We start from the raw sequence: 18,525 nt of genomic DNA, 5'->3' as shown, positions 1-18,525 counted from the left end.
GATGATGATAAGCTAATTATGTAGTCCTCCAGGACTTGGTTAGAGGTACTTTAGTCCGAGAATCTGATTCCAAGGAGATTGACAAAGGAAGAAAGGGTATTCATTAGACTAGGATTTGTTCATTACTACAATTTATTCTTAGCTTTTGTGTTAAGGTAGTTTATAATTGCAAATTTGCATCTTTCTAACTTAATTCAAAGGCAAAACATTAAGCATCTCTTTCCTTCTTCATTCATATTCGTGGTGTTCTTGTTCACATGTACATGTTTTGGCTGCTTCATAGACCTATTTTGATCCGAGTTTGCCAATATAGAGTCGTTCCGTATCACTGCCAAAACAAAAAAAATAGCTCTAAAAATCAAATTGATATGCATAAACTAGCTAGCCGATCTATAAGCAAATTTCAAAAACTAAAAAACCTAAATCAAAATCAAATATGCAAGCACACAACTAATCGACTTAATATAAACAAAAAAAAGAAGTTAGATCACCTGCCAACAAAAACTTAACCGGTTTACTAATAAGAACTCTGTTGATCAGAGGAACTCAAATCGGAGATTAAACTCCCGTGAGCTATGGTGTTAGACCTATTAACAGTTCTGTTGTAGTGTCACAGACCTCGTAGGTGTATATAAATCAATCCAAAATATTCTCCCTCTCCGTATAGGAATTTGTTGGTGAACCGTATATAACGTATAGGGTTTATGTGCACTCCTTGAAGAGTTTGAGAAGATCCGAAGATGGATATATATAGTAATAGTGTATTAGGGTTTTGAGCGATCGAAAGGGGATAATGATGAAAAATATACTTATGCAGGGATCTCAACTAAAATGGAAATCAGAATATATGTACCAGGAATATCTCAACTAAAAATGGAAACTAAATATATGTACCACGTGTGAATATTTTTTAGTCCGGAATGATATATAGTTTGGGAAAGATAAGAAAAGTACTACCAACAAGTATGAGTTCTTTTGTTAAATTTTTCTTAGAAGGTTATTATTAGGGCGTCACATTTTATTAGAGGGGTGTCACCTAATAGGATAAAAACGGGTCACTCATAAGTAATATCAAAAACTCTTTATCTCAAATAATTTTGTAATGACTAAACAATCCTTATTTAGTTAATTTTAACTTAATTTAATTAGATAAAAATTAAATTAATGAATTTTGTTGTATACTGGGTGAATTCTGGGGTAAAGTTTTTGTGGGAAGAAAAATTGGCCGTAAAATAAATTCTACGGTTGGAAATAATCCAAATCTAGACGTAAAATCACTTTTACGGTTGGAAATATTCCAAACCTGGACGTAAAATCAGATTCTATAGTTGGAATTTAAAGGAACCTGAACGTAAAATGAGCTTCTACGGTTGAAACTAATTCAAACCTGGACGTAAAACTACATACATATAAAATTCTACGGTTGGAATTAGTCCAAACCTGGACGTAAAATCACTTTTGGAAATAATCCAGACCTGGACGCAAAATCACTTCTACGGTTGGAATTAAAAGAAAACTGGACGTAAAATCGGATTCTACGGTTGGAATTAAAAGAAACCTGGACGTAAAATGAGCTTCTACGGTTGGAACTAATCCAAACCTGGACGTAAAATTACGTGCAAATAAAATTCTACGGTTGGAATTAATCCAAACCTGGACGTAAAATCACTTCTAGTTAAAGGGTAATCTAGACATTTTGTATATGTGTTAGGATATCCCAGAACCACTTTTTTGAACATTAAGAATTTAAGTGAAGCCCCTCTATTGGAATGTGACGCCCCAACAATAGCCTTCTTTCAAAAAGACACTGAGAACATTCCTCGCAAAGTTTTGGTACGACACAAAATAGGCACCAAAGAGTTTCTATCACGGCTAGGTAAATATGGTGGATCTATAAGCACCAAAGTGTTTCTATCACGGCTAGGTAGATATGGTTGATCTAAATCTTAGCCTTTAAACAATTAGATCTACGGCCGCGTCTTAACTATATTTTCCTCTCTCTAGACACGTCGTCCCGGTGATGTGTAAATAAACTAAGGCGTGGAAGTAGCGAGTTTTGAACAAGTAATCGATGTATATCGGCTAAAATTTTCTTATATCTAGATTTGGGTTTTCGGCAAGAAGTCCTCCGTGGCTTAGAGCATCTCCAATGGAAACTTGATGTGCATCCTATGTGTAACCAATTTTTGAGGGATGTGAGATCAAATTTCCCTAATTTATGGAAGTGAAAACAAATTCGTCTCCGACCATAAAAGTTTGAAAATATTTTACACCATTAATTTAAAGCTTGATCAATTAACTCTTTAATTAATTACTTTAGATTTTGATGATTAGGATCTTTAAATCCTCTAAATGAACCTCTAAAATCAGATGATGGATTAGCGGATGTTTAAATAACTACCTCACACATCATCCTCACATTCATCTTTGAGGTTTCCGTTGGAGAAGTTTTTTTGTGTTAAAACACTAACAATCCTATGTGGCCTTAAATATAGGAATTAAGACTCATTGGAGATGCTCTTATATAAATAGAGACTTAATATTAGGTTTACAAATTCTGTGAATAGTAATTAGATTTGCATGTCCGAGCCCTGTAACTAATCTTTTAGATTTAGGTTTAGTTTTTGATTTTATTGATTGTCAATCTTTCAGTCTTTCTAATCTTTTATTAATTGTCAATCTTTCAGTCTTTCTAATCTTTAATTAACTCTGCTCGGGTTATATTAAACTTGTGTCGATCCCTAACTGAAAGGAAACCTTCTCAAATAGAAGAGCACCGATGCAGTATTGGCGGGTTGTGCGGCTCAGCTCTGGTCACCATAGCCACCTATAATGGGACCAAACTGCCGCTTTCCCTACAGTTTGACTAGAGCAGATCCACACAACCAGCCAAAACCGTGTTCTCAAGGTTCACAGAGAAGAGTTATATTGAAGAACAAGAAGAAACAACAAGATCATTCATGACTTTGCATTTTCTGCCATAACTCCATGGTACCAGTTTTTTCCTTTTTTATCTCTTGGGTTTTGGTAAAAGGGTTTATAAGAAAAGGTACTAATTATTTTGTTGCCTAACTTATTTCTTACATTTTAATATCATTATTGTTTTCCTTGTACTTTTTCTTAATATGATTATTTTTTTGATCTTGAATAGATCGAAGTAATCATGATTATTTTTTTTTTTTTTTTTTTTTTTGTTTTTTTTTTTTTTTGTAGAATTCCTAATTAAAGAATTTGAACCTACATATATATAATTTTTCCTGGTTGGTAAAGTATTGAGGATGAATCGTACGCGTATAATTCAGTCCTATTGTGTCTAGCCATACAAGGTTTCATTCAAAACCTGGATTCAAGGCTCTTGGCTCTCATTTATGTATATCAATTTCCAAATATGAGTCTTTTTGTTAGATTTTCAAGGCTCTTCGCTCCCATTCAGTGCGAAGTTTGGGAGTACAACACGGCATACACACCAAAGTGTTTCCATCATTTCTCAGTAGAACTAATTTTAAGTCGAAACAAAATAATGCGACTTCAAAATATAACAGAAAATCTTTTAGAGATGTTTATAAAATCAGTACCTGAGGAAATAAATCTACGGGATTAAGGAACTGGCTGTGTAAGTTGTGGTGCCTGAGCAGGAGCATTCACAGCGCCCACTGTTGGGCAACAGGTTGAACTACTGCTTGTTCGGGAATACCCTGATGTAGGAAGCAGCACAGGAAAGTAACATTTCATAACATTCATGAAAAGTAGATGCATAACATTCATGCTAGAATGCTAACAATGTAGCACAGGAAAGTAATGCTAGTAATAGGTTACCGATGAAGCAAATTCTCCTTTTATACTAAGTGCTCCAAAAGTGAAGCCAACTTACAGAGTATAGATAGTCAACAGCAGCCTGTAGAGCACGGATTACAGTATCCCTATCCCAAGTACCCCCTCCCATGTCAATGATTTGTTAAATGACCGCCGCCTCAAAGTTATTTCCAGCGAAAGACTAAATGCAGCTTGCCCATAGACATCTCCCTCAGTGCTGCTTTATTAACAAATAAAAATTAAGATGTCATTTAACCAGTGATTACAACAAGACCCTGAGGCAATACACAACTAACAACTCAAAGAACATTATTTTTTTACTTGCTGAAAAGGCCAGAACAACTCACACAGCAGTGACACTAGAATCAGGAGTGCTGGTGGGTGAAGGTGGAGATACAGGAGCTGAAGCAGGTGCCGTTGATGCAGGAGCTGGAGTAGGTGTTGTCGATGCAGCTGGAGTAGGGGTTAATTGCCAACAAAATAGAGAGGTTATTTCTTCTTTTTGAAAAGAGAATACAAGGTAAACACAACAGAGAATTTATCTCATAAGCCAGACGGGGACAAGATTTTAGTACTCATCAGACTAGAGGGTGAAGCTGTTGTGGTTGAAGGTCCAGAGGATGCAGGTTTCTGAAATCATTTAAGCAAGTCAGACATAGAACGATGACATACTTGTATGACTACATGATCTGACATGCAGCGGATACACCTAAGAAAAACTATTAGGTGTAGGTGTATGTGTTCAGGTGTTCAAGGAAGCATGAGAACCTTCAATACCAAAAGAAGGTTGCATATCTCAGTAGCAATATGCGACACCCACGGACATCTAACTGTAAATACCAATCCTACTACTTCCCGTAATAGTTAAACTAAAGTAAAGTGATCAGGAGCCACTATATGTCTGTTCTACGTCAACTACATCGTAAAACTGAAGTAAAGTCTCACATGCTTGCCCTACTTGTATCCATCCAATACTTTAGTTTAAACAAATGTAATAAACTTGTCTCAATAAAAAGCATAATCTTTTGAGAGATAACTCAAGTATGAAAACATTAACGAGACAAATCATGCAACAAACAACAGATACAAATAGATAAACCATATAACTATCTGATCTTACCTTGGACACCATATTGACCAGAAAATTATTCTCAGAAACGCCGTTTTCAATCATTTTTGTTGCTGCATCTTTCAGAACTTTACCCTGATGAAAAGCATTTGTTGAGCAGCGGGGTGAAAATCTGAACCTTGTACTGGTTCAGTTATTGTCTTAAAATCTGCAACCTGTAATAATATAATCTACGAAGAACACCACAAAAGCAATCGACTTCCTAAAAAGTCAACAAGTTTCAGATGCAATTATCATTAGCAATATTTACAAGTTGCACAACAAAAATATAACAATCATACAATGTTGGACTAATTGGGACCAATATGTGGATACCAAAATAAGTGAGTCCATTTCTGCAATGAAATTCTGTTCAAGTAACCAAGAAACATAAGATGCATGTCTACAAAACTACCCCTAGTTTTTCATAATATGAAAACTTTATACACCAATTTACATCATTTGCATTACAGCACAAAAATGTTATCTGGTTCAATCAGATTTTGAAAAAATGGTACTTAGACTCAACATATCCTTCAGCATCCCACAAAAACGATCCAAATGCAACTGCTTCCAATACCAAAAGTCCCAACCCGGAGAATGAAATCCCAATTACCTCATCGTTAGACATATCGATTGAACCATCCTCGGCAATTTTGATATCCGGTCTTCCAAACAATGCTTGGGTCTGTCTCTCAATTAATGAAATAGCTTCTATTGATCTTATGGTTGCATATTTCTGTAGTGTATCCGCATCCAAGTACATAACATATTCTTTCAATGTATTTACTTCAGCAGAATTTGAGATGACTCCTTCGTCATCAATATCATCATCAGGTGGGATTCGAAATAATGAATCCTGATCCCAGAATGGGCTTTCTGGAAGTGGTTCTCGGGAAATCTCTTGTGCTTTATTCAAACTCTTTGGAAGAGTTTTCATACTTCTTTCAAGCTGAAATCTTTCGTCAACTCTTTTGAGAAAATACCCATACATTATGGAGGCTGCATAAAGCTTCCCGAGCTTGAGTTTGCTGATTTGGACAGTATTACTGAGAGGGCCCCCATCTCGCTCACCATGAACAAGTGATAGATGGTTCTGAATCATTTCAAAGGCTTCAGAGGAATGAACAGACTCTAACTTCTGTTCTTGGTTTGGCCAAGCATCTACCTTACCAGTTGGATCATCTGTTGGAACTGATATCAAAGGAATCATCATGATTTTATACTTTAAGAAGTCTTGGACAACCAAGCAGTAGATTATCTCTTCTAAAGTTTTCTTTTTTTCTTTTTCTTTAACTTCTGCGATTCTCCTGGAAGTCAAAACATTTTAAAATGTTGGTTTGTTTCCATAACCACCAAGAAATATGAAACATTCAACAAACACACATGGACTGCAACGGTTTGTAAATGTACAACTACTTTTCACCATATCAACAATTTTGCACTGATCTAGTATATTTTAACTAACATCTAGAATATACCAGCAGTGAAAAAGGCGTTTGCTTCATTTCATCGCATCACTACCTAAGCTTCAGGTTGATCTAGAGGTTCGAGTTAACAACAACATTGAAATGGTAAGAATAGAAGGCTAAATAAAAGAAAACAAACATACTGGCTCAAATGTTATTAGAAGGAAAGGGTCACTTAAAAACATACTTGTACAAGAGATTTTGAGTTGGGCTGAGCTGAGATTCTCCAAAAGAAGAAGATTCATCCATCCCAAACTCAACAAACACACATGGACTGCAATGGTTTGTAAAAGTACAACTACTTTTCACCCTATCAACAATTTTGCACTGATCTAGTATATTTTAACTAAAATCTAGAATATACCAGCAGTGAAAAAGGTGTTTGCTTCATTTTATTGCATCAGGTTGATCTAGAGGTTTGAGTTAACAACAACATTGAAATGGCAAGAATAGAAGGCTACATAAATGAAGACAACATATTAGCTCAAATATTATTAGAGATAAGAAAATGGGTCACTTGAAAACATACTTGTATAGGAGATTTTGAGTTTGGGATGAATCTTCTTCTTTTGGAGAATCTCGCTCAGCTTGAAGGTTCTCAAGATGTTGATCAACAGCTGCAGGGAGTAAATGCGGGTGGGTTTGCAGTATTTGTGAGAGAAGCTGACCTGTCGGAGATTCAAGCTCTAAAGGAGCAACCGGAGGTGTAGTAGTATCATCATTGGAAGCCCCTGATGCTCTCACCTTTGGTCTGTACTTCTCAAGCTTAATACCTACCTTCGAAAAGCCAAAGGAATTGAAGCTCTGGAAAGGAAAAACATCTTTAAGAAAATCAGCATTAACTATTCCGGAAGTAGTTGAAATCTAGGAAGATGAAAGTAAACAACCAAATTATTTCCTAAAGACCTACTCAGAAAGATCAGGCACACTTAGGATTGAAACAAAGTCTAGCACGTATAAGTGACCCATACATCGTTCAAATTCATCTCATTATGCAACACTTGTGAGGTTCACGCCCAAACTCTATTAGCAAACCTTCAAGGTCAAGCGTAGTAGTGTCGACGGGTCGTTCATTTAGGTTATTGACCTACTTGGAACTATATCGTTCTCTCTGGAAGTAGCTCATCCTGGTGGAACTGAGCGAAAACTGGTTTTCAGTATCAGTTCCAGTTTCTAAAATAAAAGGATAAGGAGGGACACTCATAAGTGAATCAAAAATCATGGGCATAGAGAAGATACCTTATGAGATAGACAAACAAATGTATATTAAAACTGCACAATACTAATTGAACTAACCAGAGTTGAGACACAATAGTTTACAAATTTATCAAGATTGCTAATACATTCTTCCATATAATATTTTAAAGCAAATGCATAGACCTAAAGAAAATTAACAAATTAAAGGAAAAGGGTACTGAAAATGGAGCATAATTTTGTACTACAGTAGTTGTTATTGAATAGTATCATTCACCTTAGATTTCAACTGCTAAACAAGAATAAACATGGAAGAGTAAAGAAACAAAAGTTGAGCAAGACTGAAGAATGAAGATGATACCTTGAGAATCCCATTTGAAAGAAGAAACGTAGGATTAGATCTCCTACTGAATCTAAAACTTGAACCCGAAAGTGATGAAAACAATGGTAAAACAACAAGTGCAGCAGCATCTCCATTATTCATTACACCTTGTATCACCATGCTTGCCATTCTTAGGGTTTTTCTCTGAAACCACTCACCAGCAACAATGTAAAACAAGCACTGGAAAGACCCCCTTATCTTTTGTTTTTTTAGGGAAAGATGATGTGGCAAGCATTTAATCTTACAAAATATCTTGGATGGGAGAGGAAATTAGTAGCGTGTCTTGGTATGTATGCTAATTAGTGGACCTCATTTTACTCTCCAATATCGATGTCGCCCCAAGGACAGGAGTTGAATTGAAACATGAAGAATAATGCTAGATCCACGGCGATTTTCTCACGGTGGAATCACCCCAACACACATAGGGAAAAAAAGAGGACCCACAAAAAATTAAAATTTAAAAATCATCCTCTTTTTTTCCGTGGGTTCCGGGGACTTGTCTCTTTCGGTGATATCACCGTGAACTTTTCACGGTGTGTCTAGCACAACCGAACATGAAAGGCATCTTATTTGTTTACCGTTGACTCACCTGATTGGTCTGGGTCTGAGTCGTTTGGATATGATAGAAATCACCTGATTGAATCAGATCTCAATTAATATGTTTGTTTTTGAGTCAGATCTCACTCAATTGACTCAAAAATATGTGAGTCAGTAACTTGGTCCAATGAATCAAACAGGTTCGAGTCAAGAGTTAGATCTGAGTCAGGTGTAAACACCCTTAAATTGATACAAGGTTATGAGGAGACTAATCCCAATATACAGTATAATTCTCTGAAAAGCTCTCTCTCTCTCTGGAGGATAGATCTCCTTTTATAGGAAAAGCCTGATATGAAGGTACCGTGCACGTGTACCCTAATACCTTTTCCAGTAAGACTTCTGTCGTTAGCCGTACACGTGTACCATTACAATGGGGTTTATTTAAGCAACCACTAATCATCTTCTGAAGGAACCATGCTTGTGCCACGTCAACGTCGATGGTGGCTTTGGCTTGGTATCACTCGAAGCCCCCATTCTAGTGTCTTCGTCTCTTGCCGAATCCGAGTGCTTACATTAGCCCCTTGGTTGTCGGCCAAATCTGTGATTGTGGTAGCAGTCAGTTCGCGCACTGACTTCATCTCTTCGGGTTGTTCCTTCACAGCCCCTTGTTGTGCCATTGAGTCCTCTATTGTGTCCTTTATTGACATGATATGTGTTAGAGCACTGCTCGGTCGAACTCGCATGCGTTGCTATCTCAAGCATGTTTGTCAATGTTAGTGATCAAAACTATAAGTCTTGATTTCTAGTTTACTTATAGCTAAGTCTCGGACTAGGATAGAAAGTATAGTTGAGGTCAATACTCCATGGCGATCATCATACAAAGACGAAGAACTACTCAAGGAACTGGTGGAACTTCATCGACTAAAAGGTATGTGGAGACTTGAACGTATCTATCACTCAAAAGTCTATCTACTCTATCTCCTATCCTGAGACAAAAGTCGTTTTGCTATATAGACTTTGATTATACACATTTGCTATTTCGAACCGAGTTTATCTCGCTTATCTACTTCTCGAAATATGTGTTGGTAAGCTTTCTCTTTGGCCAAGTTCATCTTTACTAGTGACGAAAGTCATGTTAAGTTTAAATCACTTGAAAATGGCTTTGACGAAAAATGGTTTGTGAATAACAACTATATAACGTCCTCTAAGAATGTTTCAATGATTGAAATGAGAGTTTAGATTATATAACCATGGTTGGATATAAGCATTTTGTGGTAACTCATACATATATAAGTCCTTATTCCTTGAACCAAAGTATGCGTACTTTGCTGCTCAGAAAAATCGGAACTAGTCCGCGTACTGTCGGAGGTTCTCATCCCGAGAACTTCTGCTGGAGTTTGTGAATTGAAAACAAACTTATTCTGGGTACTTAAGTCCGCGTACTTAAGTTGGCTATTTTCTAAAAACGATTATTCGTGAAATTAAACTTATATAAACTAAGGAATGCAAGTTTGCAAACCGTGGCTATAAAGTTCATGAATCGATTCGAGTGAATAAAATCGTTTTTGTTTCAATTGTGTCTATTATAAAGATCTAAGCAATTGAACAACTCTCTAACTAGTTATTTTGAGTCATTTGAACTAGTTGTGGTAAAGAAGAATATGGTTGCTCATATGGCTAACCATTTGGTTAACTACTGTTGAACCAACTAGATGTACATGTTTGGGTACGGTTACACAAACATAGATAAATGTGCATTTCATTTGTGTGTAACAAACTAAGTTTCGATCTAACTGTTGAAAGATATTAGCTTGAATCTAATCAGGTTTTCATCTAACGGTGAATATTGAATGCTTTGTTACTAAGCTAACATTGATTGCAACCCCTGATTTGAAAGACTATATAAGGGAGAACTCTAGCAACTTGGAAACCTAATCCCCACACTTCCTGTGTGATACTAGTTGTATTAGTTAGAGTGGATTCTCCTTTAACCTTAGGTTTCTATCGAGACCCTATAGGTTAACGACTTGAAGACTTCATTGGGATTGTGAAGCCAGACCGATACTACTTTCTTGTAGTTGTGTGATCTGATCTTGATGTTTCTATCGTACTAAGTACAATCATAGGATTAGCTTGAGATTGATTTCTCCGATAGGAAAGATATAAAAGAAGTCAGAAAAATCTTCGTCTCATCGTTTGTGATTCCGCAATATCTTCTTTCGCTAGTCGATTAAGATTATTGTGAGGTGGTTGATAATACTAGGTTGTTCTCCGGGAATATAAATCCGGGTTATCAATTGGTTCCTATTCACCTTGATTTATCAAAAGACGGAACAAAAACTCGTAGGTATTTCTGTGGGAGACAGATTTATCTATTACCGTAGACTTTTCTGTGTGATACAGTTTTGTTTATTAAAGTCTTCGACTTTGGGTTGTAGCAACTCTTAGTTGTGGGTGAGATCAGCTAAGGGAATCAAGTGCGTATTATCCTGCTGGGATCAGAGACGTAAGAAGCGCAACTGTACCTTGGATCAGTGTGAGATTGATTGGGGTTCAACTACAATCTAGACCGAAGTTAGTTTGTAGTAGGCTAGTGTCTGTAGCGGCTTAATACAGTGTTTGTTCCATCTGGGTTAGGTCCCGGGGTTTTTCTGCATTTGCGGTTTCCTCGTTAACAAAACTTTTGGTGTCTGTGTTATTTCTTTTCCGCATTATATTTTGTTATATAATTGAAATATCACAGGCTGTGCGTTGAATCAATTAATTGGGAAATCCAACCTTTGGTTGTTGATTGAAATTGATTGATACTTGAACATTGGTCTTTGGTACCGTTCAAGTGATTTCTCTTGTATTCAATTAGACTCGCAGATTTCTATTTGCTTGAGTAAGTATTGAATCGAGAAAGAGATATATAACTCTTTGATATACTTTTATTAAGATTGAGTCTGACTGTCTAGTTGATTCTCTTAAAAGTATATTGGAATTAGTCCATACAGATTGCTAATCGAAATATTGGGTGTGGTTGTTAGACCCCCGCTTTTTCAGTATGAGTATATATGGGCATAATTTTCTGCCTTGTGATATCTAACGGCAGTTGTTGGCACCAGTCATGAGGCAGGATCCAACATTTCACCCATCTTCGGCCGCTTCTTTCCCCATCAGCCGATCGAAACGTGTGTGTCTTTTCGCAAGCGTCTCGACTCTTCGTCTTTCTGTTTCTTTTCGTATAAAATACGTCCCCTCCATTTCCTTTTCTTCGTTGTTCACTTTTAGAAGTTTTCTTTTTCTCTCTTTTTCTTCATTCTCCTTTTCCCTCACTCTTTTATCGTCTTCGGGTTTTAATAACTTCGTCTCAAAAATGGAACCACACACAATCGATGCTGGTAAGAATTTGTCCAAGGAAGATTTCGCAGACATGAGGAGGTTACGCTTATTTGGAGCGGAATCTTCTGATACACCTAATTCCGGGTCTTGTCTTTCAAGATCGCTTCATCCCCCAAATGACCACAACAGAGTTTCAGACTATATATGAGAGTCTGATGTTGCTAGTTCCCGAAGTTGCTCCTCCTAAGACCCTTCCACTCGAGAACCTGCCTTGGATGTGCATTGAACGCGGTGATTACCGAGAACCTCCCATAGAATTTGTTTCGACCACCCTCGTAAGTCATGAGTGGTCCTCGTGGAAGCATTATATCTTCTCGAAGCCACATCACTTACAACGTATTGGAGAGCTTAATATTGAAGATGCTCTGAACTTATCCGCTCATCAGAGTATCTTTCATGCTAACAAGGCTCTCCCCATGTCTTGTTTTCGATGGGTTGCTGGTGTGCACACATTTTTTCGATGGGTTGCTGGTGTGCAAACATTAGTCTTTGCCTGGGGAGAAGATTCTCCCACTTTAGAAGATGTTGTCGCCCTTACATAGTTCTCACAGCTTCGAAGAAGCTAACCCCGAAGGCACTATGACAACTGCAGACTCGGATTTGTTCAACGCCTTAGTGGAAGTCCGAAAGACTATAGCTCGTAAAGTGAGTACTGGTACCTCGGGAGCGGCAGTTAAGGAGGACAAGCGTGCCTCCCTATCGGGTTGGATGAATTACTGGACACCTTATATTACTGAAGTGATTGATAAGAAGAAGCTCATTTCCTTGGTGAAATCTTATGATCCTCCAACTCATGGTCATAACGATGACGCCGAACTTGCTGTTTTCTTGACGTATTGGTTAATTCATGATCTTTTCGAGTGCTCGCCGAAGGACAATAATTGGGATGACATTCTTCGGATAGCTGTGAAGATGTCAAGGGGAGTTACCTATCCTTTATCCCCTATGTTCTTAGGTGGAGTATACCGCCACTTAGATGCTCTTGTCTCGGATGTGAAAACTGTAAACAGTCATGAATACATAGTTGAGAGCTACGTTCCTACCAGTTTTCTGCAGATGTGGTTCTGGATACGATTTCCTGATAGTCGATCCGGGACTCAAGATTTGGTTGTGAGAAGAGATAGTGTTGTTGTTACTGCTGGTCGTTTGCCTCCCGCACTGGTTCGTCATCCCCGTACTGCTTTATACGAGAACGTTCACATAAAAAAGGCAAGTAACGAGCTTCCGTGGATTGTCGATAAACTGAAGTCATTTCGGGCACGCCCATATGGTGATAACCCCAGGGGCGCTCTGTTTCTTGGTCCAAATTATGTATTCCTCGATGACGTGTTGGACTCAGAAAATTCACAACTTGATGATGATGAATGGGATTTCGTAGCAATGGTGACTCCGGGTTTTATCCCTGGGTATTTTGAGGGTAAGTTTTGTGCTGTCGGCTATAATGTTGATAGGGTTGACAGGCAGTTAGGTTATGATCAAGGATCGGCCTCCATATAAATACCCCTTTTCCTGGATGACAAGAGCCTTACAGAGGAATGTTATCGTCGGTTTGTCTTTAAATCAGGAGAGCCGAAGTGTTGTCAAGATCTCCCATTTCGTCTGCCAGTTCCATCTCTGAAGAGACCTCCTATCTTTTCACAGGCATGGTGTACTAACTGGTATGAAGAACTGACTCGGATGATTGACTTCATATGTTCTGTTACGGTTCTGATGGGCATCACCAGTCCTCGTTCTTTAAATGCTCGAGGATGTATTAAACTTGCATCCCGCATTGCTAGTGCTCACGGGATAAAGCTTGGGTCGAGAGGTAGAGTTGCTGCAGATTCGGCTCAGAAAGGCAAAGATAAAAGCGAAGTTATTCCAATAGATCCTGCTGGCGTTACCGAGGTGAGTATGTACTGTCGAAGCTGCCATGAGTTTTTCTTGAATTTTATTTGACTTCTTATAGAGTTGCTCACTTTTTATAAAGTCATCGAAGCATGTTCGGGTGTCGGTTCGGAACAGAGGTGGAACAAAGGCGTCATTGGTCGATCAAGGAGGTAAGGAATTGGTCATTTGATACTTGTATTTACTTTGCACGTGGTTGTCATGAAGTTACTGTAGATTTTTTCGGTATGCCGTCCACATCAACTTTTCCGAAGGCTTATAAATACGTCTTCTTTTTTTTCCATTTGGCTAATCTTCTCTTTCCTTTGGTTCTTCTAATAGGCCGACTTTTCGGACAAGAGAAAAAAATAAAGTTTTTTTTTTTTTTTTTTCTAAAGGCCTTTTATTGATTTGCATTGTTGCTTACATGAGTTGGCATTGTCGTTTGTTCATATTCGAGTACTCATGTAAACCCCATGGGGCTCCCCTCCTTTTGTGACCATACTCGACCTCTATATGTTACTACGGGAATACGAAAACATAAATTTAAGAGAGCCTTTGTGGACACCGGGACATCACTCAATTTGATCCCTTACATGTTGCAGAGAGTATTGGAATCAAAGAAGAAAACATCAACAAATTTGCTATTAGAAATCCGAGGCTTTGGAGGACTCATACAACAAACAATAGGGACTATCAAACTGGAAGTTCAAGTGGGCCATATCCGAGCTAGTAAACCCTTTTATGTCATGAATGCGCATTCAGCTTACCATGTGCTTTTAGGTAGGCCATGTCTGCACAAACACGGGATCGTACCCTCTACTTACCATCAGTGTATCAGGTTCATCTTAAAGGAAAATGAGAAACGCGTACCCGCTTCAATCTACTCTTTCACCACTGAGGAAGCACATTTGGCCGAAGCAGCCTTCTACAATGGGCTTAGTGAACCAAACGAAATAGTCACTCATATCCACTCAACTCCAATCCCCGATTGGGAGACCACATATGCCAATCCTATCAAAACTCCTTCAGCTAAGCGAGCACAAGTTCACAAGGAAGAACGAAGACAATTTCGAAAGATTACACGTCTATATGGGTAACGTAATGGCAACTGCAAGATGAAATTTAGCTTATATAAAGACAACTCTCTTTATTGATGTTTAGAAAATCTCTCAAAACTAAACACAAGCTCTAATCTTGCTCATATGATCAACCAAAACTTTGGTGATCATATATATATAAAACTATGAATTCCTTTTCCTAGTCCTATTACCTTATTACATGTCTTTCCTTTTCTTAGAACTAGATGACTTCTAATTCCCTTAGGATTACATCAATTGCCTTTTCTTATCCTAATCAACTTGTTAGAGATTATCTTAGGCTTAATGTTGAAGTTTATCCAACATTCTCCCCCTTAAGCTTCAACTGTGCTTGAGAAAAATCTTGTACTCCTATTAATTTTCTCATCTCTTCAAACTTGATCTGAGCCAATGCCTTTGTTAATATATCTGCCTTCTGCTCAGTTCCAGGTATGTGTTCTACGTTAATGACCTCCTTCTCGATGCATTCTCGTATGAAATGATACCTTTTGTGAATGTGTTTCGTCTTCCCATGAAACACTGGATTTTTAGTGAGTGCAATTGCAGACTTATTATCAATCTTGATGAGAACTTTTTCAGGTTCTCTTCCTTTGATTTCACCCAACAATTCTTGAAGCCATATTGATTTTTTAGCTGCTTCTGTTGTGGCCATGAACTCAGCTTCGCATGATGAGAGGGCTACAGTGTCTTGCTTCTGTGAACACCATGTAATAGGTGCTTCACCTAGATAAAATATATGACCAGTTGTACCTTTTCCATCATCTTGGTCAATATTATGACTGCTGTCACTATACCCGACAATTCTTTTTGATCCTCCTCGACCATACTTCAATCCATAACTGATTGTTCCTCTTAGATATCTCAATATCTGCTTTATTACATCACCATGAGACTTGCGTGGACTCTGCATATAACGGCTTGCTACTCCCACAGAGAAAGCCAAGTCTAGTCTTGTGTGTAACAAGTATCTAAGGCATCCAACATTTCTTTTATAACTCGTTGGATCAATCTCAGCTTCTTCTTGTGCCTTTGAAACTTTAAGTCCAAACTCCATTGGTATCTTAGTTGGATTACAAGTTTCAAGTCATGCTTCTTTCAGAATTCTCCTTGCATAAGCTTCTTGTTTAATCTGAATCCCATCTACTCCTTGATGGACTTCTATGCCAAGGTAATAAGTGAGTTTTCCGAGGTCTGACATCTCAAACTTTGATGACATTTCTCTCTTGAACTCATTGATCACCTTAAGGGAGTTTCCAGTCAAAAATAGATCATCCACATAGACTGCAATCACAAGAAGCGTTCCCTTTTCTTCTCTTATGTATACTGATGTTTCTTTAGAACACTTAACAAATCTGATTTCTCTTAAGATTTGATCTAACTTTGTATTCCAGGATCGAGGAGCTTGTCTTAGACCATATAGAGCTTTTGATAACTTATAAACCTTATGCTCTTGTCCTTTTACTTCAAAACCTTCTGGTTGTTCAACATACACATCTTCTCGCAATTCACCATGTAAGAATGTTGTCTTAACGTCTAAGTGGTGAATTTCCCATGAGTTTGATGCTTCCTCTGTCTTATCAACTAGAAACCAAATCTTGTTTCTGTTGATTGAAATAATTTCTTCTCTACATGCTTGTGTCCATTTAGTCGAGACCTTTGCTTCCTGAAAATTCCTTGGTTCATCATTAACAGAAAGTAGCATAATCTCACATTCTTCTGCAGCTTGAAGAACATAATCCTCCAGATACTGTGGCTTTTGTATCTATCTTGTTGATTTTCGCAGTGGAATGGGTTGAGTTATTTCATCGATCTCTTCTTCTTCTTCTTCTTCTACTTCTTCGTTATTCTCAGTGTTTTCATTATTCTCTTCTTCTTCTTTATTAACATCATTGTTTCGATTGGTATTGATGATTATGGGTCCTTCGCCTTCATCAATTACTTGACCCCATCTCATGTGAAACATTCCTGGATCCCTACTTGGTCCATCATTAGTTTCTTTCCAGTTCCAGTTTGCTTTTTCATCGAATACCACATCTCGACTCACTATCACTCTTTTTGTTGTTGGATTGAATAATCTGTAAGCTTTGGATCCAGGCTCAATTCCTAGATGCACAAGAGTCTGAGATCGATCATCCAGTTTCTTAAGAGTTGCAGAATCAACTTTTGCGTATACTTTGCAACCAAACACTCTTAAATGATCTATGTTTGGTTTTCTCTTTCGCAAAATTTCATATGGAGTCATGTCTTTCAGAGCTTTCGTAGGTATCCTGTTTATTAGGTATGTGGAGTGTCGTACAGCTTCTCCCCATATATAATTAGGTACCTGCATAGCCTTTAAAGAACTTCTTGTCATCTCCATTAGAGTCCTGTTTCTCCTTTCCACCACTCCGTTTTGTTGTGGTAGCCCTCGAACCATCTTGTTCTGAGACATAGTTTTTAAGGTTCTAAAACTTATGTGTCCTAACCTTGCGTGCCAGTTCCATGTCTGATCTTCCAGTCTCATATTCAGACACAATGGCCTTCCAATCATGAGACTTATCTTGTAGAGTCTATTCTGTGAGCGTGAGACTCTAACTAAAAGTCTTCCACTTGGGTCATGAACTGTTAGATAATCTTGTCGCATTCTAACATCACATCCAACTTCTGTAGCTTGTCCTAAACTTAGAATGTTGCTTTGTAAGTTTGGGATGAAGTAGATGTTTGTGACAAGCTTCTGTTCCCCGGTCTTGCTCTGAAATAGAATTGATCCTTTCCTTTTAATTTCTACAGAAGATCCATCCCCAAACTTCACTTGTCCTTTGATTTTCTCATTGAGTTCAGAAAAGTAGTGTCTCTTACCAGTCATGTGATTGCTGGCTCCATTATCTAAATACCAGATTCCTTCTTCTCCATCCTTTGATTCGTAGTTCTTTGGTATTAGTTTCCCTTCGTTTAAGAATACAACTTCGTGCTGAAAAGAGTTGTATCTGCTTCCCTTGTTTCATTCTTGTTTGTTTCTTCCATCTTTTGTATCCTTTCAGGGCATACAGAGGAGAAGTGTCCTGGTTTATCACATCTGTAACAAATAATGTTTGATTTATCCTTCTTTTCTTTCCCTTGGTTTTGATCATTCTGACTTGTTGTTCTATCTTGTGAGTTAAACCTTCCTCCCCTTCCTCGGCCTCTGTTTCCTCTACCACCTCTTCCACGACCTCTTCCTCTTGTCGCAGAGTTTTGTTGGTAAGAGTTTGTGTACAAGAGTTTTCCTTGAGTTTCTCCATTGTTTTCTTCATCAAGGATTCTTTCTTCATATGCTTTCAATCTTCCAATTATATCTTCATAGCTAGTCTTCTTTAAATCTAAGACTTATTCGAGAGAAGCTATGATATGAATATACTTGGATCTTGGTAAACTATTGAGAAACTTCTTTACCAGTTTATCTTCATCAATGGATTTTCCAAGTGACGCAGCCTTTGAGGCTATCTCTGATAGCTTTCCTGCAAAGCTATCAATAGTATCAGTGTCTTTCATCTTCACTCTTTCAAATTCAGACATTAAGGTTTGCAGACGGGCTTCTTTAACTCGATCAGCTCCGAGATTACGTGCCTTTATTGCATCCCAAATTTTCTTTGAAGTTTCCTGTTCACCAACTTGTAGAACAAGACATTATGGTATTGTTTGAAAGAGTAATCC

General features: G+C 37.8%; 1 protein-coding gene and 1 long non-coding RNA gene across 3 annotated transcripts; both read right to left on the bottom strand.

The window, feature by feature from the left end:
- Positions 1-103: 103 nt before the first annotated feature.
- Positions 104-4,964, bottom strand: LOC113277556. 2 transcript variants are annotated; one of them, XR_003324985.1, is made up of 3 exons: positions 4,934-4,964; positions 3,576-4,266; positions 104-328 (listed from the first exon to the last, which is right to left on the bottom strand). It is a non-coding gene; the product is annotated as an uncharacterized LOC113277556 (long non-coding RNA). The 2 variants fall into 2 exon arrangements; XR_003324984.1 differs by lacking the exon at positions 4,934-4,964 and having other exon boundaries at positions 3,576-4,033; positions 4,161-4,499.
- A 249-nt stretch (positions 4,965-5,213) lies between these two features.
- On the bottom strand, positions 5,214-8,181 carry LOC113281973 (UV-B-induced protein At3g17800, chloroplastic-like). Its single transcript, XM_026530890.1, has 3 exons — positions 7,946-8,181; positions 6,920-7,194; positions 5,214-6,231 (listed from the first exon to the last, which is right to left on the bottom strand). Exons 1-3 carry the CDS (start codon positions 8,093-8,095, stop codon positions 5,418-5,420), a joined length of 1,239 nt encoding a protein of 412 aa, XP_026386675.1. The 5' UTR covers positions 8,096-8,181; the 3' UTR covers positions 5,214-5,417.
- Between the last annotated feature and the right edge of the window lie 10,344 nt (positions 8,182-18,525).

Source organism: Papaver somniferum, chromosome 5, assembly GCF_003573695.1.
Source record: "Papaver somniferum cultivar HN1 chromosome 5, ASM357369v1, whole genome shotgun sequence".
In the NCBI taxonomy this organism is placed as follows: Eukaryota; Viridiplantae; Streptophyta; class Magnoliopsida; order Ranunculales; family Papaveraceae; genus Papaver; species Papaver somniferum.
The sequence above is the reverse complement of the archived record's forward strand: the minus strand, read 5'-3'. Positions and strand labels throughout refer to the sequence as shown.

What these genes read in the sequence shown, in the direction of transcription:
- LOC113281973 (XM_026530890.1), bottom strand. Translation starts at nt 8,095, where the DNA reads ATGGCAAGCATGGTGATACAAGGTGTAATGAATAATGGAGATGCTGCT. An exon ending in TTTCAAATGGGATTCTCAAG is followed by an intron (nt 7,195 to 7,945) that starts GTATCATCTTCA and finishes TTTCCTTTCCAG; the next exon opens with AGCTTCAATTCCTTTGGCTT. An exon ending in ACTCAAAATCTCCTATACAA is followed by an intron (nt 6,232 to 6,919) that starts GTATGTTTTCAA and finishes TTTGACTTCCAG; the next exon opens with GAGAATCGCAGAAGTTAAAG.